We start from the raw sequence: 23935 nt of genomic DNA, 5'->3' as shown, positions 1-23935 counted from the left end.
CAAAACTGTTGGCCGGTTCAAGTTACTCATACGTGACTGTATGTTTTCATTGCTCGTATTTTAGATCAAATAAATAAGATAACTTTTTTGTTTCTACTAGCAAACTCTTTCAACACCATTAACAAACGTTCATGAGATTCGATTATATTGCCATGTAAAGATGATGTCTAAACATCTTAAAACGAGGAGTAGTAGATTATTGAACGTGTTATTTACGTCAGAAAACACAGCATTAAAGAACGTCTTTTTTATTTGAAATGACAGCAAGTTACACCAAGATCTGTTTCCTAAGAGGTCAATTCTAAGAAATAAATTTTAATTTCAGTTTTTATTCAGGCAGCTCATGGCATGTTTTGTATTTTGGTTGTTGTTGTTTTTTTTTTTCATAAAATAATCATAGCCTCCCAAACTTATTCTAACTGCCAACATAAACAATGACATTAAAAACATAAAGTAACAAACTGAAATGAGGCTTGTTTCATCAGGTCCCGATGGAGGCTAATCACAACGACCTAGTCAGCGATGAGGCACGCAAAATCTGTGACGTCATATTCATCGTCGTCATTCTTTGTTTCCTGGGGTTGTTTGGTTCAGTGGCTAACATCATAAACATCATGGTGTTTATAAAACAGGTCAGTGGCTAACATCATAAACATCATGGTGTTTATAAAACAGGTCAGTGGCTAACATCATAAACATCATGGTGTTTATAAAACAGGTCAGTGGCTAACATCATAAACATCATGGTGTTTATAAAACAGGTCAGTGGCTAACATCATAAACATCATGGTGTTTATAAAACAGGTCAGTGGCTAACATCATAAACATCATGGTGTTTGTAAAACAGATCAGTAGCTAAGGTCAACAACATCATGGTGTTGATGACGAAAAAAGTTTCGTGCCGACGCCGAGATTTTTAATTAACATGTAAGCACTTACACGCTACAGCTTACACGCTACAGCTTACACGCTAAGCTTACACGCTACAGCTTCCACGCTACAGCTCAAGAACCGCTTAACCTGAAAACATCAATGTGTAGGTCCGAGTTGTAACAGTATTTTAAAAACGTCTAATATGTAGATCTAAATAATTTAATGTTCGTATCTCTAACATGGATGACCCCATAACAAGATGACCCCATAACTGATTGACCCCATAACTGGATGACCCCACAACTGGATGACCCCATAACTGGATGACCCCATAACTGGACGACCCCATATACAAACACAACATTCCTACATCAATTGTTACAAAATGACGTCCTCATTGTTTTCTCTGTACACACCAGCGACCTTTACGTCTCTCTCCCCACTCGAGTGGCTAATTAGGTGACGTCATTTTGTCAAGACATTAATTATCTATTTGTTTTATCAGGCTTATTAAGTGATGTCATTTTTTCAAGACATTAATTATCTATTTGTTTTATCAGGCTAAATTGCAATTAATTTCCAAAAACTGTTTCCAGGGTCTTAAAGAAACAGTAACCATCAGTTTCCTGGCTTTATGTCTGGCTGATTTAGGTAACGTGCTGCCTCTTGTCTGGGCTAGTGTGTGTTCGAATCCCTTGTTTGATATCAAGGAAAAAGCAGACAATACGTTGTTCGTGCATTTAATTTCAGGTAAAGTTAAGGTAGAAATACAGGTGTTGTAAAATCGTAGATCCGTATCAACTTTTGAGCGATTTCCGATAACCGAAAGTGGTACATTTTTTCTACTTTGAATTTTTCAAATGCCTATAACTTGAGCACTATTAAAGATAGATAAATGAAATTGCACGTGTAAGTAAAAGATCTAATTCTCTACCATCTAAAAAATTTTGAATAATTTCCGTTTACCGGAAGTAGTAATTTACGCCATTTCCGTTTTTTCAAAACGCATGTAAATTTATAAAGTACTAATAATATTCCGCACTATTATGCACATTTTGTTTTGGCATTCACTTGGTGCGTAATTCTTTTTTCTACTGGATTCTATTCTATTTTTAAAAGTAATTTGTAAAGCGTATTTTGTAAAGCCGATTGTAAGCTTTAAGTGTTTTCGAGATTATTGTAAATACGCTTATCGAATACATGAGAAATAAACTTTTCCAATAATGCCAAATACAATATGATGACTGATTTAAAATGTTTTGTAAAGAGCTTGTAAGATTGAATAAATGATGATTATTTTTTAATCAATAGGGTCATAAAAAGTTATTTTAAACAACATTTTATTTTCATTGAAACACCAGGAATTAATGATTTTTTAAAAGAGCTGTTTGTTTAGGCCAGTTTTCGGTCACTTTAAACTCGTTTATTGAGAAGATTCTAATTTTACCGTTAAAAATAGAGTGAACAGCGAACTTTGACAAGAACAATATTTCTTCAACTTACCTGCAAGTACCCGACATTATAGGTCTAAGTAACAAAAAAATAAACCAAACAAACTTCCCTCAGTTTGCTTTTATAGATTAAATTATGTATCGTGTTTTTACTATCAGATGAATATCTACATACCGTCTGCTAGTGTTAAAGGTGTGTTTAGTTCAAATTTATTGAATTTATGCCTATTTCACATATTCTGCACAGGTATGCCACATATCATGTTCCTACGATGCTCATTTTGGATTCGAGTGTACATCAACTTTGAAAGATGCCTCTGTATATTGTTTCCACTTAAAGTGAAATTATTCTTTACAAGGACAAAAACTGTTTTAGTTTTACTAAGCATTTATTTGGTCATGTTGTGTTTTATGATTCAAGGCGCTGTCTGTCATAGGTTTCTGCCGTACTTTGATACCATTAGAAACACAACAGTCTACAACGTCGTCATAACCCATAGCGCCGAGTGTAATCTAGATCTTAGCAACCTGATGAACGTCTCTGCTAGAGTTATCCTTTTTATCCTGGATATCATTTTTACAATTATTATGATACATCGATTGCAGATGAAATCAAAATGGCGTAGCGAGACGTCTGCTGGGACAGCAAAAGATGGATCAGCTTTACGAGACTACAGACTAATTAAAATGTTGGTTCTGATTTCCTTTATTTACATAACGACCTCCATTCCTGCCATTGGCTACACGGTGCTGTTGAACACGAACTTTTATATCTTCTCTTCCAACAGGAACTTCTACTCTGTCTTCTGGGCTGTCGTAGTCTCTTCAGAAGCTGCTGGCAGCTCTTTCAACATTTTCGTCTTCTACACGATGAGTGCTAAATTTAAAAAGGCCTTTGGGGATATTTTTTGCGAGAAGTTGGTTGATAACAAAAGCAAGTCACTTACCAAACAAATTGAAATGAATTAATATTGTAACAAGTCATTTACTCAAGAAATTAAAATGTTGTTAATTGTCTAACATTTAACTTACCCAAGACACTAAGATGAAAAAATGGTTTTTATGTGGGGGGGGGGGGTTGTTGTTTTTTTGTTGTAAAATTCTAACAAATTCTTTACCCAACAAATTGAAATGTTGTAATATTCTAACAAGTCGTTTATAATTTTAGCGGTATAAAAGTTTTAATTCAGAAGTTATTTCACCTTCGCCAACTGTGTAGCTATCCTGGATGTTTTTGTAACGGTTTTTAGTTGTTCAAGTTAAATCATCTTTGACAAAAAGTTGTCTTTGTGAAAACTAGAACGTTAATTTTAATCCTTTTTTTTTCAAATCCCGTAGATCCTTTAATATTGCAAAAACAAAAAAATCATTTTTATTTCATTTTAATTAGAAAAAATGAGAAAAAATAAAGAATTCGCAAACACATTAGTCCCTAAAAATTGAAACTAGGCAGCAGCAGACGGTATATTAAACAACGCGGGGACTATAGTTGGTGTTGCCCTCAAAATGGGTAGAGAAATATTCTGAGTGAGTTTTATTCGTAGTTATATTGATACAAACAGAGTAAGTAGGATTTATGTAACAATAGTATCTATTTATCATTTATAAAAGCTGTTCCATCTGCTTTCAATGTTCTCAAACAAAAAAAAAAAAATGTTTTTACTTCATAGAACAGTTATAGACTTAGCTTATCTTATCAATAAAAACAAAGTAAAAGTAATTTGTTTTTGTTTACTTTCAATTAATGTTTGGTGCTAACTCTAGAAACTGGACTTTTTTGACCTTAAGACATTCACAATGTTCACTTGCATCACATGTTGACTATGTAACGGATTTGCAATATTTTTAAAGTGAATTTAGAGGGTGGATACAAATGTTTAAAATTTTATTCTACTTAAGGAGAGTAGCTCGGTACTGGAACACATTATGTTTGGGTTTTTTTTATTTACTTCCCCTTGTTATAATTCCTTTATTTTTCAACCCCTTTTTTTCTGATTGATAAGTCGATTTGTTATTTAGCTTGAGGTGAAATAATACAAAATTATGAGAAACCTAGGCTTTAACATTGCTCGTTTTTTGTTAACATTAAAATATTTGTAAATCCAGCTGTATTAAATATATTTATAATGCAGCAATGAAAGAAAATACATCAAGTCGAGACATTAAAGCTATTAAACTATTCTTGATGGTTGCTATCATGTAATTGTTTGTACAACACAAAGCATTGCATTTTATTTTGTTTCGCTTTACGTTTAAGAAAACTCCATTATTTGATTTTACCAGAATTTTTTTTATTTGGTCTTTTTTTGTACTGGATGAGGTCATTTCTGTATGGTCAGTGATCAATTCTGTATGGTCAGTGATCATTTCTGTATGGTCAGTGATCATTTCTTACTTCCTAGTAAAGGTTTGTAGCTTTGTTATGAATGTAGCTGGATCTTTAATACATAGTGTTTAAATTTTGTTAATTTCTTGTATAGATGTTTTTTTTTACCTCTCTTGTTTACAAGGTATAATCGTTATTTTTCACAATGGATAGAAATAATTGTAAAATTACAAAAACATTTAAAAAACTGATATCTCCCAGTTTAGTTTTTACTTATTATTTAGTTAGACGAAAACTTTTCTCTAAAACACCAGGTTGGGTTGTTTAGCAAAGGTGGTAATGTGATTGTTTAAGACAATCTATACTTTAAGAGGGAAGGCTCCGGTAAAAAAAACCTGTTTTAATACTCGTTAGAAAACAGTTATTTCTTTATAGCTTTATTAAGATACATCAGCATATGCTTTTCCACTAAAACAAAATTGGTGAAAAAATCTTGGTAACTATGACAACGGCGGCAATCTTGAAAAATTAACCCCTTCGTAGGTTTTCCACCATTCATAAAATATTACATTTTAAGCCCAATAAACAATTAATTCATAATCTTCTTCCATATTTTGGGGCACTCAGATAACATTTTAAAATGCATATCTTCAAACTAATTTTTTATGAATTTTCAACATTTGTGTCCGTTCAAAACACTTAATTTTGGGGAATTTTGGGGTATTAAAACTATTGTTTTTAATGGACCCACAATTTGAAAATTCATAAAAAATTAGTTTGAAGATATGCACTTAAGTTTTGTTACTTTTTTTTAGAATAGTTAGTAGCTTGTTATAATAATATATTTTTAAATTTGTTTTTTTAAAGAAACTTTCTTGTCTTGTTAGTGGTTTATTGGTTGTGACAATGGCGTGACAAGTGAATCTTGTTACAGGTTGTGACATTGCATGGATCTCAGGCAATTTATTTTACTGTTAGTGAAGTTGTTTAGCAGTTTAATTCAGAACATCATTTTAAAAGATCCACCACCACAAGATACACAATAATATAAGTTTATCAAAACTAACGATAATAAAAAATAAATTATTATTTCTTTTGAATATCGGTACGGGTGGCTCTAGGTGTAGACTATACAAAAGATAAAATACAATTAAAATTGCCTGTAAAATAATCACATAAAATGTACACATTGAAATTAGATAAATCAAAAAGAATTTTTATTTACATTTGGAAGTTATGCAGTTAAGAAAGAGTAAAATTTAAAATTTGAAATAAACAGACTCTACTAGTTGAATTGTGTTGTTTGGTTAGGTTGTGTTGTATGGATAATTTTTGTTGCGGAACATGGAAAATGACACACCGCAGTTAATACAAAGATGAAGTGAGTTACCTATGGATTCCACAAAGACCTACTTAGGTCTTTTCTGTCTTTATATAATTTAGTTTCTTAAGTTATAACGTTTTAATAACAAGCTTTTATGTAATAATGCACTAAAAAGTAGAAAATAAATTATACACTACTATTTAAATAACTATTTTAAAAAGCGTGGGTCTCTTCCTAAATATTAGTAAAGGTATCCAATAGATACTAAAGTGACCCACGCTTTTCTTTATAGTAATTTAAATAGTAGTGTCTAATATTTAGGAAGAGACCCATGCTTTTTTATAGTTATTTAAATAGTAGTGTATAATTTATTTTCTACTTTTTAGTGCTTATTACATAAAAGCTCGTTATTAAACGTTTTTATGAATTTTTTCAGTACTTTAAATGTTTTATTTACAATAGTTTCATGACTAAAAACCATTGTCAAGTTTATAGCTAAAGTTTCAGGAAAATATTATGGGATGGCTTAGTCTAGTGGTAAAGAACTAGACTGCTGACCCGACTAAAAACCATCGCGCGCCTAATGAACGTGATGACGCGCTTTTGTCGTACAGCCCTCTCTCGCTACACGCCCAACACGGCCGTCATGACGCGTGTGGATAGAACTGTCCAATAATTCGGTCCAAATTTTAATTAAATCATAAAAAATTAATTGGGAGACCAATTAAGTCAAATTGAATGTTACGATGCATTGTCTTCATGTCTTGACCCACGTACCAATTACGAACCGTATCTGTCAGTTAGAAGTGTCCGAATTTTTGCTCCGGCGTTTCGATCTAGAAAATTAATCCGTTTGTCCCAGTATTACAAGCTCTCTACGAAAACATAAAAATCCGTGATCCATTTGTATTTAGCAACATATGTGTATCATGTATTTGATAATAATATTTTCCATCATCCCGGAAAAATCCAAAGCTTACAACTTGCTTTACAAATTCCACAGATATGGTATTTTCGTGACCTACTTTTCTTTACTTTTTTTCTCTCTTCGCAGTTTTAACACTAAAAAGCCTACTACCTTTTTATTTATAAAACAATTCCCATCATACTTTTATTTGAAAACCGTTTAGTATAAATTTTAAAGGAATTTTGTTTTCTATCCAAATGTTTTCTTCATTTGCTTTTTTGTGAAATCAAAGAACGGGGAAATCAACAAATTAAATTCCTGACTGTTTTGCGACTCTTTAATTCTAAAATTGAAAAGTAGACGTTTTAATTTTTACCCCTAATATAACCTTTCTGAAAATCTTGTATTTTTCTGGATGCAATGAACACCAAATCTATCTCCTAAACAATTTTTTTTTTAATTTGTCGCATCTACCATTGGTCGATCTAATTCAAGCACTTCTAAAAATGTATAGTTTACATAAGGCCGCGGCCAGCCTAGGTCAGTTTTCAGTCACTTAAACCTCGTTTATTAAGATAACTCTAATTTTCACGTTAAAAATAGAGCGACCACCATTTTTGTCAAGAACAATTTCCCTGCAATTACCCTCCAAGTACCCGATATAATAGGTGTGAGTAACAAATAAACAAACCAAATAAACTTCCCCAATGTTGCTTTTATATAGATATAGATTATACTATAAGATGAATATCTACATACTGTCTGCTAGTATTAAAGGTGTGTTTAGTTCAAATTTATTGAATTTATCCCTATTTCAAATATTGTTCACAGGAGTACCACATATCATGTTCCTACGATGTTCATTTTGGATTCGAGTGTACATCAACTTTGAAAGATGCCTCTGTATATTGTTTCCACTTAAAGTGAAATTCTTCTTTACAAGGACAAAAACTGTTATAGTTTTACTAAGCATTTATTTGGTTATGTTGTGTTTTATGATTCAAGGCGCGGTCTGTCACAGGTTTCTGCCGTACTTTGATACCATTAGAAACACAACAGTCTACAACGTCGTCATAACCCATAGCGCCGAGTGTAATCTAGATCTTAGCAACCTGATGAACGTCTCTGCTAGAGTTATCCTTTTTATCCTGGATATCATTTTTACAATTATCATGATACATTGATTGCAGATGAGATCAAAATGGCGTAGCAAGACGTCTGCTGGGACGGCAAAAGATGGATCAGCTTTTCGAGACTACAGATTAATTAAAATGTTGGTTCTGATTTCCTTTATTTACATAACGACCTCCATTCCTGCCATTGGCTACACGGTGCTGTTCACACTGTTGAACATAATCTTTTATGTCACCTCTACCAACAGGAACGTTACTCTGTCGTCTGGGCTGTCGTCGTCTCTTCAGAAGCTGCTGGCAGCTCTTTCAACATTTTCGTCTTCTACTGATGAGTGCTAAATTTAAAAAGGCCTTCTGCGATATTTTATGCGAGAAGTTGGTTGACAATAAAAGCAAATCACTTACCCAACAAACTGAAATGTTGTAATATTCTAACAAGTCACTTACACAACAAACTGAAATGTAATAACAAGTCACGCCCAACAAAGTGAAATGTAATATTCTAACAAATCAGTTACCCAACAAAGTGATATGTTTTTATGTTCTAACAAATCATTTACCTAACAAAGTCAAATGTTGTAAAATACTAAGACCTGTGTGGACAATGTTTATCTTGTTGGATTTATTTGTTACTTCTTGTGATCCACAATGACAAGCTATTTATTCAATGAGGCTCACCTCAGACGTACCTCAGGCGTACCTCAGACGTACCTCAGGGACTTATAAAGAAACGAGCCGACTCGCGGCGTATCATACGTGACACGCCGCTATTTAGTTGTTTTATTTTCTACTTTTCAGTAATTCAAAATTTGTGAATTCGACAGTACCAATGCTGCCACTGAAAATATTTGCTTTAAAACACTATCAGATGGTTAAGGACAATACCCCCCTCCTTTCCCCTAACACCAGTATGCTAGGATGTAACACACAACTGATGTAACACATTGAAGGTTATGACGGTCAATGTGCAGAAAGAATGTTCTCGTAACGTCTGAACCTCAAGTAATGATTTAAAATTATATTAACTGTTCAAAAGTTTTAATTCAAAAGTTCTGTCATCCTCACCAACTGTGTAGCTATCCTGGATGTACTCACGTTCATCGTAGCGTTTTTAGTTGCTCGCGTGTCAAGCAAGTTTTCCGTTGAATGATCTTTGACAAAAAGTTGTCCTTGAGAATAAAGGAACTTTAATATTAATCCTTTTTCTTCAAATCACGTTTGATCTTTTAAAATTGAAAAAAAAATTGAAAATTTGAAAAAAAAAATGCAAACTCGTTACTCCCTAAAAATTGAAACAAGGCAGCAGCAGACGGTATAAGTAACAACTCTGCGACGGTAGTTTATGCTGCCGTCAAATTGGGTAGAAAAACATTCTGAGTGTGTTTTATTTGAAGTTCTATTGATACAACCACCGTAAGTAAAATGTGTCTAACTATAGTATCTATTTACCATTTATAAAAGCTGTATCCATCTGTTTTCAATGTTCCAAGAAAAATTGATTGAAAAAAATGTTTTCACTAGGTAGAACAGCTAATGAGCTATGGTGTTAGCTTTCCTAATCAATCAAGTAAAAGTAATTTGTTTTTGTTTCTTTGTGGTCTCCCTTAAAATGATTGCTTACTTCCAGCTGCTGTTTGGTGTAAACTTTAAAAACTGGATTTTTCTTCAATAGCATCACACGTTACTTATGTCAAGGATCTGAAATATTTTTAAAATGACTTCTTTAAGGGTGGATAAAAATGTTTAATTTTTATTCTAATAAAGGGGAGTAGCTCGGTACTGGAACACAATATATTTGGGTTGTTTTGTTTTTTTATTTACTTCCCCTTGTTATAATTCCTTTATTTTTCAACCCCTTTGTTTTCGCATTGATAAGTCGATTTGTTGTTTAGCTGGAGGCGAAAGAATACAAAATTATGAAAAACCTAGGCTTTAACATGGCTCGTTTTTGTAAAGAGTTTGAAATATTTTTAAATCCAGCTGTATCAAAGATATTTATATTGTAGCAACGAAAGAAAATTCTCAAAATTGAGACAAAACTCTGTATTTACAAACAGATTTCAGTTTAAACAATTACCTCCCTTTATTGTATTAATTTATCAGTCTCTACTCTCAAGCCTGATAACTTTTCATCGGTCTGATCGATCCACCGCTTATCGTTATTCATGTTATCTCCCTTTAGTAATCGAATTTTAAAAAATTTATATTAGATTGTATGACTAAGTTGATACTCAGTTTGAATATTTTATATATTTTTTTGTTTGTCTTTGGACATGAACGTCTAATGAAAAATACAACGAAATCGCTGCATTAAAAAAAAAGGTAAATATAGAGATCTTCACTGAGAAGGATAGACAGACCTTGTGAACTAAATTAAAGCTTTTTAAAAATAGTTCATTGCTGTGTTTTAATCTATTAATATACTATGTATGCATCAGTTTAATTTAGAATACTTAACTAACATAAAATTAGCTTACCCATTTTCACAAGCTTTTATTTATTTCTCTGTCTATCTGTCGTCACATCGAAACGAGAAAGCGATATCTTAAGCACTTCTAACTGACAATTCGTTTGAAAGTTAGCATGTGGGTCAAGACTTTAAGACAATGCAATCTGACATCAAATTTGACTTAATTGAATGCCTAACTAATGTTTTAGAAATTAATTAATTTTTTTTTCTTAAATTACTCTTACCCATCTATTCCGCACTATTTTACGCGCGTTATCATTTTCATTAGGTGCGTAATAGGTTTCAGTCATGCAACTCTTGTATTTAAAAAAAATTTAAAGTACTGAAAACAAAGCAGTAAAAACATTTTTAAAACAAGCTTTTTTGTAATAATGCATTAAAAAGGAGAGAATAAATGATTTTCTTGAAATATATTATAATACTCTACTATTTTAATAACTATTAAGAAAAGCGTAAGCCGCTTCCTAAATATTAGTAAAAATATCCAATATATATCATAGCGACCCATGCTTTTCTTTATAGTTATTTAAATAGTATAGTACCAAAATGTATTTTACGAAAAACATTTAATTTCTCATTTTCAGTGCACTATTTTATAAAAGCTTGTGATAATAACGTTTCTTATCTTCTTTTTTAACTTTCTTTTGTATCCGAACGCGGTATAAAATCTAATTAAGAGTAGGCACTCATTGTTACGTGGCAAATATTAAATCTAGCTTATCCCTACAAGGACATCATATCCTACGTATTGATGAAGGTTACAACTGTGAATTTGGAGAGCAATGACAGAAAAAGCAAAGTCATTGGGCCAGCCCGTGATGAGACATATCAGATCGAAATTCCGCCCATTTAGTTAAAAGCTAGACTACCTGTTATCTAGTTAGATAACTGGGTTTGGAGGGTCATTCATAAACGACATCACGTCTGCCAGCACTTATCATACCAAAATAACCAGACCCCCACATTCAAAAAGACGTTTTTTATATTTTAAAAACTCTACTAAACTCTACTTCACCTGCCCAGTGTCCCGCCAAGTCTCAGACGTGTTTGAATTTAAAAAAACAAAACAATTCCGGCCGAGCATGGCTCTGACCACACTATCCCTTCATATGCTGAGAACATAGAAACAAGTGAACTCTACTTCACCTGCCCTGTGCCCTGCGAGGTCCTGATAGTCAACCTTATCATTCACATATAGGTCTTAAGAAAAAAAAATGAAAACATTGTTGTAAAAAGAAAAATACTCCTTTTACTATTACTACAGTCATTGTACTAAACTTTTATAATTAATGTGGTTAATCTACCTTTGAATATATCAATAAATTAATTAACGGCTTTAAATTAGTTTGTAATTAACAGTGTGTTTAAGAAGGAACAATATTTATCACACATAATCCTATTTTACAGCTCTACAAATAATGCAGATTCTCCCCAATAACAAATCAGAAAAACAAACAAACAAAAATGAGTTATTAAACATCACTATTCAGTCAAAGTTAAGCCATTGTTCTAAAACGTTAAAATTAATGTGGTTAATCTACCTATGAATAAATCAATAAATTAATTAACGTCTTTAAATAAATGTGTGAATAACAGTCTGTCTGAAAACAAAAATTGTTCTCTACCTTCATACTATTTTACAGCTCTCCACATAGAGTAGAACCATTTACAATAGTCAATCAGACAAATAAACATTCAAACATGTAAACAAACTTGAGTTTTAGTAGTATACTAGACTACCCGTTATCTAGTTAGATAACTGTGGGTTTCGGGGGTTCATCCATAAATGACATCACGTCTGCCAGCACTTTTCATCCCAAAATAACCAGACCCCCACATTCAAAAAGACGTTTTTTATATTTTAAAAACTCTACTAAACTCTACTTCACCTGCCCAGTGTCCCGCCAAGTCTCAGACATTTTTGTATTTTAAAAATAATCGATTCCGGCCGAGCATGGCTCTGACCATCCTGTCACTTCATATGCTGAGAATATAGAAACAGGTGAACTCTACTTCACCTGCCCTGTGCACCGCGAGGTCCTGATAGTCAACCTTATCATTCACATATAGGCCTTAAGAAAAAATGGGTTGAAAACATTGTTGTAAAAAGAAAGTAGTATTTTTTCTTATTACTAAAGTCATTGTTCTAAACTTTTATAATTAATGTGGTTAATCTACCAATGAATATATCAATGAATTAATAAACGGCTTTAAATTAGTTTGTAATTAACAGTGTGTTTAAGAAAAAACAATATTTACCACCCAAAATCCTATTTTACAGCTCTTCAAATAATGCAAATTCTCCCCATAAAACAAATCAAAAAAACAAACAAACAAACAAATGAGTTATCGAACGTCACTATTCAGTCACAGTTTAGCTATTGTTCTAAAACTTTAAAATTAATGTGGTTGATCTACCTATGAATAAATCAATAAATTAATTAACGTCTTTAAATAAATGTGTGATTAACAGTCTGTCTGCAATCAAAAATTATTCTCTACCTACATACGATTTTACAGCCCCCAATATAGAGCAGTTTTCTTACAGTACCAAATCAGACAAACAAAAAAAAAATTTTCAAACAGGTAAACAAACTTGAGTTTTAGTAGTATACTAGAATACCCGTCATCCGTTGGATAATTGTGGGTTTCGGGGGTCATCCATCAAAAAACATCACGTCTGTCACTCAGAGGCATAGCGACCCTTCCCGGCGCCCGGGGACAAACTTTTCGATTTGAACCCCCCCCCCCCCCGCAAGATTTCGATTTGCAACCCCCCCCCCTCAAACTTTTGATGTGCACCCCCCCCCCCCCCAGCCCCAACATATGTCCCCCCCCCGCCCCCCCCTTCCCCCCTCCACCCGCCTCCCCTCCCCCTCCCGCCCCCCCCCCCTCCTCACTACGCTACTGCAGTGTCACTTATCGTCACAAAAAACATACCCCACATTCAAAAATATGTTTTTTATCTTTTAAAAACACCGAAAACACCGATTTCAGACTATCCCTTCATATACTGACGTCACATGTGACTTACTCAACTCTACTTCACCTGCCCAGTGTCCCGCCAAGTCTCAGACAACATGTTTTTATCGTTTAAAAAACGATTCCAGCCGAGCATGTCTCTGACCACACTATCCTTTCATATGCTTAGGACAAAGAAACAGATGAACTCTACTTCACCTGCCCTGTATCCTGCCAAGTTCAGATAGGCAACTTTATCATTCACATCTGAAAAAAAATTGGAAAAAAATATCATTGACATATTGGTCTAGAACCTGTGCCACCCGCATGAGAGCCGACTACGCTACCAACTTAGCTATTTACTCGTGACGTCACAAGTGAATTTTTATACTATACTTTGAGTCTCCTTATGCAACTTGATTTACGCGCATAGATCTAGATCTAAGTCTAGTAGTAGTAACTTTCAAATTAAATTTTATCTTAAATTAGCCAAACAAAGATTTATATAAAATAATTAAGGCCTGAAATAGATTCTAGATGTATTAAGGCCTGAAATAGATTCTAGATGTAGAATTTACATTAAGTCTAGATCTAGAATTTACATTGAGTCTAGTGACCTAGATCTAGGCTAGATCTAGATCTAGGCTAGATTCATAACTTTCCTTCGACAGCTGATCTTTAGATCTAGAGAAATTTATTGTAAAACTAAATGAAAAAAGACAGTTTAAAATTGATATAAGTGTTGGAACGTAATAAATACAGCAAACGGACGTATTGTTAAAGTTATGACCGACAGAAAATTAGATTTAGAACGTGTTAAACTTTTGAATGGGGACACAATTTTCTTCGATAGACGCCCCATTTTATTGTACTAAAGAGTAAACAAAAAACTGTGACGTCACGGTCCCGCCGAGTGTAGTGGTCGTTCTAAACTTTTAAAAAAATAGGGTTACTCTACGTATGAATAATTCAATAAATTAATTAACGTCTTTAAATAAATTTGTGATTAACAGTCTGTCTGCATTAAAAAATTATTCTCTACCTACATACTATTTTACAGCTCTCCAGATAGAGTAGAACATATCACAATACTCGATCGGACAAACAAAAAAATAAATATTCAAACATGTAAACAAACTTGACTTTTAGTAGTATATAGATAGATAGATATAAAAACATCCACAAAAGATAGGTCGCATGTTTCGAAGTTTAAAGACTATCTTTAAAATACACTCACTGGTCTACTATAATCTAAACTTGGAACCAGGTTATGTATAATTCAGACGTGAGCTTTTAGCAATATATAGACAAACTGGAAAATGGCAACAAATGTCTGTCAATTATTTCACTTCATTTTATGATAAAAACACCGATATCCTTTACACTCACCGAGATCAAATACTTCCTTAAATTGCATCTTATAACAATAAAAAAATAGAGCTATTTATGGTTTTATGGCGATAATGCTTCTTTCACAAGGGGTTAAGCGGTCAGGGTTATCACTTGAATCACTGAACATACTGAACCTGGCGCGCGGGTTGTCGTGTTACCAGGAGCAACTTAGTCTATCTCATTAGCGTTACGGCGCCTGCATTCGTTTTAAAAAGCGGCCTACACAAAGAAAACGATGAGCTACAAGAGATGAACCCAGTGCACCTGCAGTTATTTAACCCTTGGTTTTCATGAGCGCGCCCCTAACACCTGGATCTACCTCAACATTGAGAGGGTGACCAACGTAAGGTGGGACAATGGCTCCCGAAAAACTTCAGTCCAAGAAAATTGTCGCCGACATTGTTTACATTGAAATAACATAGTTAGAAAACAAAGTCACACGTCTGAAAATATACCGTTGGTTACGATTTGGTGCCAATGACTAGATATGAGCCTAAGTTTCTAACTTGGTCCAAGCTTCTAACAACTGAATGTGGACGAGGTGAAATGCTTTTTGATGTATCTGTGTACCAGACAGGAAACAAAACAACACTCTGTATCCATAAGCACTTGAATCAATAAATAAAGTTACACTTTGACATGTTTTCCACGTGATAATAAATAATATGTTTGTATTAAAAGATAACACGATGTCAATTATATTTTATCAAACGAGTACCATTGTGTTTCCTTCTTTTTCTGAGATCGCAGCAACGCGTTAGAGATCAATACTGAGTCTCTAATTAGGTGAGGCCGGAATTAACGAGGCTCTAATTGGTCTAGAATTTTTTTAATAACACACACTAATTAAAAAATATTCCTCCTAGCTCTTTCTAGCCGTACTATTATTATAATCAGAGAAAAATAATTGTCCTAAGTTTAATAGAAGCAGAAGTAATTTAATTTAATTAATCAACATAAAAAGAGATAAAGAAAATATGTTTAATTAATGAATCAAATAATGTTGCTTACGTATTTAATGTTAAGTCTAGTTTGATCAGCAAGAATAAAAGGCTTTCTTACACTCATCAAACAGGTCGACACAAAGTTGATAACGTTTATTTTTTACAAAGAAATAGCCGTTGTAAAATAGATACATTGCAACTTGTGGTGAAGTAGAGCAAAGTGTGACTTCTTTTTAGGTGGAGCGAGCTTTACCATGATTAGTTTGGCGTTTTTCGACGATACGTAACGCTGTGTGACGATATGTAAAGGTTTGTGAAGACGCATGACGATATTCAACAATGCGTGACGATATGTGATGGTGTGAGACGATGTGACGACGTGTGACAATATGTGTTGTATGTGACGAAACACATAAGGTTAGGAGCTAGTTTTACTTCAGCTTGACACCAACAACACAGACTGTGCAGGGTCTAATATGCTGGTGTAGTGACACCAAATTTAATGTTGTTATAGTTCACACACCTAACTCTTTCAGCATTTTCCTGAGCGACTTCTCATTTTCTTTTAGTTTTATTATAAAACATGCACATGGTAACTTGCATTTCAACATATATCAATTTATTGACAACATAATATCCGTATTTCAGGAAGAAATCAAAGGAAGAATCTAATTTACCAATATTTAAAATTGATTGTTCCTAAAATGGTTCGTGAAAACGACCCAAGAGATACTCTAATAAGCCAAGAACTGCAATTCGTCACTGAGATTGTAAGTTGTGTTTTTCTAGGCGGAAGTTTGTCCGTCTTTGGTATAATATCCAACATCATCAACATGGTTGTGTTCTACAAGCAAGGACTTAAAACTACAACAAACATCAGCCTGTTTGCTTTGTCATTATCTGACCTACTAATTCTGGTAACGTTATTTGATAATACCATCTGGATGAACCCGTTGGTGGAGTTCTCGGATACACCAGTCAACACCAGGGAGGTCCAGTACCTCATCACTGGCTGGCCCAACGTCTGCTTCACCAGGATCACGTGCCTCATCATGGCCTTCATCACCGCTGAAAGATACGTCTGCATAGCTTTTCCTCTTAAAGTAAAACAGATCATTACCCCGAGAGTAACAACAATTACCATTTGCATCATCTTCGTCGCCTCGATAATCATGGTACTGCCCAGCTACTCCACCGTCTACTACGATTGGAAATTTTATCCGCGCAGCAACGTAACAAAAATTGGGATTCATGTGACCAACGACGGCAGTGTGGACAAATATTCGTTCCTCATCAACGCTTTTTTAGGCCTGATATCTTTACTGCTCGTCATATTTTTCACAGCTTTAATTATCTGGAAGCTCCAGCAGAAATCTCAGTGGCGAAAACAGAACACCAGAGAAGCGAATGATTCTACATCAAGTCGAGACACTAAAGCTATTAAACTGTCCCTGATGATTTCTATCATTTTAATTGTTTGTACAACACCAAGCATTGCATTTTCTTTTGTTTCGCTTTACATTGAAGGAATCTCCATCATAGGATTTTACCAGAATTTATTTTTCTTTATTTGGTCCTTTAACTTTGTCCTGGGTGGGTTTAACTGTAGCATAAACATCTTTCTCTACTACAAGATGAATTCTAAATACCGGAACGTTTTTTTAGAGATGTTTTCTTGCTGTTCTAGGCTTGTAGGTAAATAAAAACTAAGAAAGTGGTTTCATGTATTGTATCCACCCACTCCCTTCATCCATCTTTGTTTATTTAACTTTGTCCTAGGTGGGTTGTCTGTAGCATGAACATATTTCTCTACTACAAAATATACACTAAATGCAAGAAAACGTCGTTAAAAATAATTTAAGTAGTAATTAACATAAGTAGTTCAACTAGGGAGACACCATTTGTCAATCCCAACCAGACATAAAAATATCCCGTGGTCGGCCAGTAGTCTATGTTGGATTCTAAAGTGAAAAAATAAATCTAATGCCGAAAACAATACAAATTATAGTGAAGTCATCGATACACGATAACAAAGACGCCTAATTTATGCAGAAAACATAAAGTGCCCCTCTCCCATCGGAAAAAATAGTCTGAAAGAAACACTGTCAGTATGATAGAGGTTTAGAGACCAAAAGTAGGAAACGGGTCTAGATTATAGATATAGGGTCTAGATTTAGTCTGTAGGATCTACAAATGCGACCAGTATTTCTTTCAGACTTTTTTCCCGACGGGAGGGGCGGACTAAATTTTCCTGAGGGGGGGGGGGGGAGGTATAAGAATATATTTTCAATAAAAATTATATTTCTTTGCGGAGGGGGGGGGGGAGTAGACGTTTTTCTATGCCTATATTTTGTGTAAATGTGCAGAACTACGTCTAGAGTTTGTTTACCAGATAACAAATTGTGGTAATCTCTAGATTTAGCGTCTATACACAGAAAAGACTGCATCATTGATTGAATAATACAAAGTACAATTCAAAATCAAATTTCGAAAACGATATACAATAATAATGACGTCAATATTAATATAGACCAAAAAAAACTAAATGCCTAATTTAATTGTCTAATTTTAGAAATGTTTATAGATATACAAAACAAATACCGGAAAAGTAACATAAATTAAGCGTATGTATTAGGATCAACGTAAGGGTTATTATGAGTTTTATTTCCGGTTTAATTTCCAGATGAAGTTAATTTCCGGTTACGAATAATGTTCCGTTAAGGGCGGGCCTATTTCCTGGCTCGGTTTAAATTTATGGCACCAAAAACAAAAATTAGAAAATCCCGTTGCTGTTCAATTCTCTGACAATGTTTTGTTTAAAATTCAAATACCAGTTAAATTATGATTTTTGGTTTATTTTCAATTCCGGTTAAAGTTCCAAATCCAATTTAAAGGTTTAGGTTTGGATTTTAAATTATTTTTTTGTTAAAATAACCTGTTCCGTTCATTGTTATGTTTGAGTTTCCGACTTTTTTTTTTTTATTTATGTTCAAGTTGTGGTTAAATTGCCGTTTTTTATTAAATGTTTGGATACGGTCAATGTTCCGGTTTAATTTAAAATCCTAGATAAAGTTCCGTTCTTTACGATTAGTCCCAGATTAATTCCCGCTTATGATTCGAAGTTTAGATTTAGTTTGAGGTGAAGATATTGGTTTTTGATTTTGAGTTAGAAGAAACACTATCACCATAGTGCCCGTTGTATTTTCCCCTCAACGGGCCAATTATCTAGTATGTTAATAATTCGAGTAACTAAATTATTTTACAAATAACAGAAACATTTTTTTTATGTCTGTCCGTCTTTCTGTAAGAAAAAATGCAAATATATTGACCAAACAAATTGAGAGAGGAGGTTAGCATTTAGCCATTCAGATTGCTGGTCATTTTTAACAAAGGTAGTACTTGTAACTTCAGCCGTTTTAATTGTGACCTTGAGTAACCATCACAATTATCATTTGTGATATATATGTTTTTAAAAAGATTTAGGCCTCCACGATTATACCTTTACTAGCCGTCGGTACCCGTTACACGTGAATTATAGGCCTAGATATATATTTTAATGTTATTCTTGTTTGAGAAAAATATGTTATACAATAGTTTTTGGTCAAAACACAATGTGCTTTACTACACGCTGAACGATATTAGCGAGAAACCAAAGAAATAACTAAATAGTTTAAAAAATCCAACACATTTAAAATAACATAGACTACCAAAACATATTAGAAAAATTAAAACCAAATTATATACATTATTAGTCAACACAACACCCTATTTCAAATGCACACGCTGATTCAGAGACTTAAAATCCAGAGACTTAAATTGATTTAGTTGAAAACCCGGATGTTCATGAAAGTTATGTTTTTTTTTAATAATGTGTATTACTGTCAGCTTAGAAAATTGTATACATATCATAGCGTACGTCTTGATTAGTAGATCTAAATCAAATTTGAATAAAATATTTCATTTCTTTATAGTCTAAAATTGGAAGATGGCATCCATAATTTTTGTGTTCTTTCCACAGTTTAAACATGTGGCATGTGACGTCATTGTTTATTGCGTTCTTTTCACAACAATAAACGCTTTTGTGGTTGGATAATTAACATTGTGTTTCTACACTCGAATATGCCTTTATTTTTAATTTTCCTGCTTTAAATAAAATTTTGTTTATACATTTATAACATCCACCATATTATTTTCAACTAAGTCCGCATCTTAAAGTTCTCTATATATTACTGAACACACTGATCACATCGCCTAAAAAACTTGCGGATAGAGAGAGAGAGAGAGAGAGAGAGAGAGAGAGAGAAAGAGAGAGAAGTGCGCACATGGGCTTTTATATATTAGTATTTTATGCTTTTTCTATTTGATTTTTTGTTTTGTTTGTTACTTGGCTGTCTGTCTGTCTGTCTGTCTGTCTGTCTGTCTGTCTGTCTGTCTGTCTGTCTGTCTGTCTGTCTGTCTGTCTGTCTGTCTGTCTGTCTGTCTGTCTGTCTGTCTGTCTGTCTGTCTTTCTGTCTGTCTGTCTGTCTGTCTGTCTGTCTGTCTGTCTGTCTGTCTGTCTGTCTGTCTGTCTGTCTGTCTGTCTGTCTGTCTGTCTGTCTGTCTGTCTGTCTGTCTGTCTGTCTGTCTGTCTGTCTGTCTGTCTGTCTGTCTGTCTGTCTGTCTGTCTGTCTGTCTGTCTGTCTGTCTGTCTGTCTGTCTGTCTGTCTGTCTGTCTGTCTGTCTGTCTGTCTGTCTGTCTGTCTGTCTGTCTGTCTGTCTGTCTGTCTGTCTGTCTGTCTGTCTGTCTGTCTGTCTGTCTGTCTGTCTGTCTGTCTGTCTGTCTGTCTGTCTGTCTGTCTGTCTGTCTGTCTGTCTGTCTGTCTGTCTGTCTGTCTGTCTGTCTGTCTGTCTGTCTGTCTGTCTGTCTGTCTGTATGTATGTCTGTCTGTATGTTTGTCTGTATGTCTGTATGTATGTCTGTATGTCTGTATGTCTGTATGTCTGTATGTCTGTCTGTATGTATGTATGTTTGTCTGTATGTCTGTATGTCTGTATGTCTGTATGTCTGTATGTCTGTATGTCTGTATGTCTGTATGTCTGTATGTCTGTATGTCTGTATGTCTGTATGTCTGTATGTCTGTATGTCTGTATGTCTGTATGTCTGTTTGTATTTCTGTATATCTGTATGTATGTATGTATGTATGTATGTTTGTGTCTTTTTTATGTTTCTTTGTTTGTTTGTTTAATTGTTTGTTTGTTATTATTCATTATTGTTGCTATAAGGTTTTAAAATACTATTTATTTAAAACTAAAGTGACTGTTAATTGTTTCTCGTACCTACTCTACAACCAACTAAAGTAGGTTTGGTTTTCTTTTAGTTTTGTCCACTGATGTAAACTACTTCGATCTGATCGGTCGTGAGGATATCACCACACGCCAAAGATCAGTGTGGATATCACCACACGCCAAAGATCAGTGTGGATATCACCACACGCCAAAGGTCAGTGTGGATATCACCACACGCCAAAGGTCAGTGTGGGTATCACCACACACCCACACGAATGAAACCGATTGCTGGGACCATCCAATCAGACCAATCGACTGTAATAGTGACCTTACAATTCACGAGGTCAAGGACTAATCAAGTCATGTGTGCACGGCTTGTCAAGCGATGGACAGACCTACGCCATCTACAAACAGCTCACGATAAGTGGTTTCAAGTCGAAGATTGGACCAATTTTACCTTAATAAAATGATTTTGTAGGTCACACAAATTAACGAGATAACGGTTTTTAATTTCCGAGTGTCTTTATTGGACTGGAACCTTCGCACTGGGGTCAAATGTAGCGCATCAAATCTCATGTCATTGATTTCTTGCTGGCAACAACAACCAGCGAAATATATTTTAGTGGCATTTTTAATGTAGTTAACCACAGTTGAGAAGCATTATTTCTGCTAAGCTATACTTCTGTAGAAACTACCAACTGGTGTCTTATTGAAACGTGTATACTTGAAAATAATTGCTTTTAATTTTTTTCAGGCCAAGAAAAGTTGAAAATGATCAAATGCAACGTCGGGTGTTTTTTTTTCAAATTGGTGTTTGTATAAACAGCAATCAGCTTAAGTCCGGGTGTCACAGGGGTGTTTTAATGGCCGGGGTGGCTGATCAGGTGACACCTATTGTCAAGGGGAGAGGGGTGACACCATCGCATAAAATCACAAGCTTTGTCACTAGGTAATCATGTACCAGATCAAATAGCCACTGATTAGAGATCAATACTTACTAACGTTCTGTTTTCACACAGCGGAGGGGGGGGGGTTACGGAAATCTGCTAACTACATGGAACACAATATCTCATCTGTCCAGATGAATAAATCGCGTGAATAGATCGTCAATTCTTGTGAACTCTTCGCCCTCGGGTGCGGGTGGGGGTGGACACCTACAGGGTGAAGGTTGAGTCATGTCAGTTAATGAGCTGAGCTTTACTTGACTCGTGACCTTTGGTTAAGCTTGTTAATTTGCTAGTGTAGCCTAAGTAACTTCACCATTATACTCACTAATAATAAATAGTCTTAAAACTAATTCAGCTGATTTGAATAGTGACCAAACCTTCCACTCCGACTATCACCTCTGAAGAAACGTTCGGCTTGTTTAATGTATTGAAAACATTACTGCAATTATTTTTCCTTTCTCTGTTTTTGCGATTGTCACTGTTTACTTGAAGCATGTCACATCTTTTATTGTTGAGTAAAACGTATCGAAACAATTTCAATATTTGTTAAGTATAGAAACAGTTCAATTTTATTTTTCTAAGAAAACTTGGAAACGTTGCACGTTACTGACCTGCCCTGGTGCTTAGAACAATTAAGTCAACGAGCAATCAGCATGAAATAAAAATTGTTGATGGCCAAACATAGCGTATTGGCAGGACAATCAGGCGTAGCAAACAGATCGATTTATGTCGCTAAATGGTCGAGGTCGTACATAGGTCAGCTGTAGGCGTCCATTTCTCGTCTGCTAATGCTTTTGTAATTCACTCAATTTTTTTAACTCGGTTTTAATTTTCTAGATTTTCTGATTGTTCTGATTATGGGAGCGGAACATTTGCCCTTTTGTAATGCTAGTGGATCTGATTTTTTTTTTTTGGTCGACTGCGGAAATAATTTCACTTAAATATTTTAATCGATACAGAAATTAGAAAGATATTACAACCATAATTTTAAAGTTATTACGTAATTTTATTTGCAGTGTATTTAAAATTTCTATTTAAATTTGCCTATAATAAGATAAGTTGGTGAATTTCAAGTATTGATTTTAAAAAGTTTTTAACCATCGCGTCATTAGTTTTTACGAGAAAGTCGTCCTCTGTACAAAAACTGTAAGGATAAACTTGATTTCAAAAATATTTTAGTTAAAAGAGTGAGCTGCTCAAGTTTGGGCTGTTGTTTGTTCGTGTGGTAGCCACTAGGGTCCTAATCAGAGGTAGCCACTAGGGTTCTAATCAGAGGTAGCAACAAGAGTTCTAATAGGTAGAAAAACTAGGGCGGCTGGGCATAGTGCTGACAAAACTTATCCACTTGTATGCCGAGGTCATTGAAACTGATGAACTCTACTGCATCTGCCCCCTGTGTTTTGAGGACAAACGGAAAAAGATGACGAGATGAAAGGTTACTGCTACTATTTGAGCGCGTATATATGGTTGATATGTGGTTCATTATGCTTTAATGATATACAGTTCGTAGTTCTGGAGCATGAAAAACGATCTGCAAGTGAAACAATCTTGACGTATCAAGATGATCTCCATGTGACTTCTTTTGAAAAAATATAACACTTCACAGATTCATTTCTACTCTATATTTGCACGAATAAAATAAAATCCACAAATTCATGCATAATTGGACGACCCAGTGTCCAATTCGGAAACGGTCTATCGGCTGCTCTGCACAACACAAACATTTTATTACTTTATTATCATCTTGTCCACATAAACCCCGCCAAAAAATAACTACCGCCACCCAAAAAAAGAAAAACTTTTTTTTAAAAAAGGATTTGAAATGGGTACATTAATTAAAATTAATTAGGTTTTTAATGAACAAGGTGACATTGGAAGATGTCTTTAATAATGTGCATGAAAAGGTCGGTATTTTGGTTTCATTAATACGAACCCAAACCCA

The 23935-nt window shown here is 34.3% G+C and overlaps 2 protein-coding genes across 2 annotated transcripts; both read left to right on the top strand.

Moving 5' to 3' along the window:
• Positions 1-491: 491 nt before the first annotated feature.
• LOC131937841 (uncharacterized) lies at positions 492-3293 on the top strand. Its single transcript, XM_059295518.1, has 3 exons — positions 492-632; positions 1470-1623; positions 2746-3293. Exons 1-3 carry the CDS (start codon positions 492-494, stop codon positions 3291-3293), a joined length of 843 nt encoding a protein of 280 aa, XP_059151501.1.
• A 13192-nt stretch (positions 3294-16485) lies between these two features.
• On the top strand, positions 16486-18159 carry LOC131937840 (growth hormone secretagogue receptor type 1-like). The gene is made up of 2 exons (XM_059295517.1): positions 16486-17256; positions 18148-18159. The coding sequence occupies exons 1-2, from the start codon at positions 16486-16488 to the stop codon at positions 18157-18159; spliced, it is 783 nt and encodes a 260-aa protein (XP_059151500.1).
• The last annotated feature ends 5776 nt before the right edge of the window (positions 18160-23935 follow it).

Source organism: Physella acuta, unplaced genomic scaffold (assembly GCF_028476545.2).
Source record: "Physella acuta isolate Inbredline_101_S28 unplaced genomic scaffold, ASM2847654v3 ptg000223l, whole genome shotgun sequence".
Taxonomy (NCBI): Eukaryota; Metazoa; Mollusca; class Gastropoda; family Physidae; genus Physella; species Physella acuta.
Note: the sequence above shows the minus strand (reverse complement) of the source record. Positions and strands in the feature narration are given on the sequence as shown.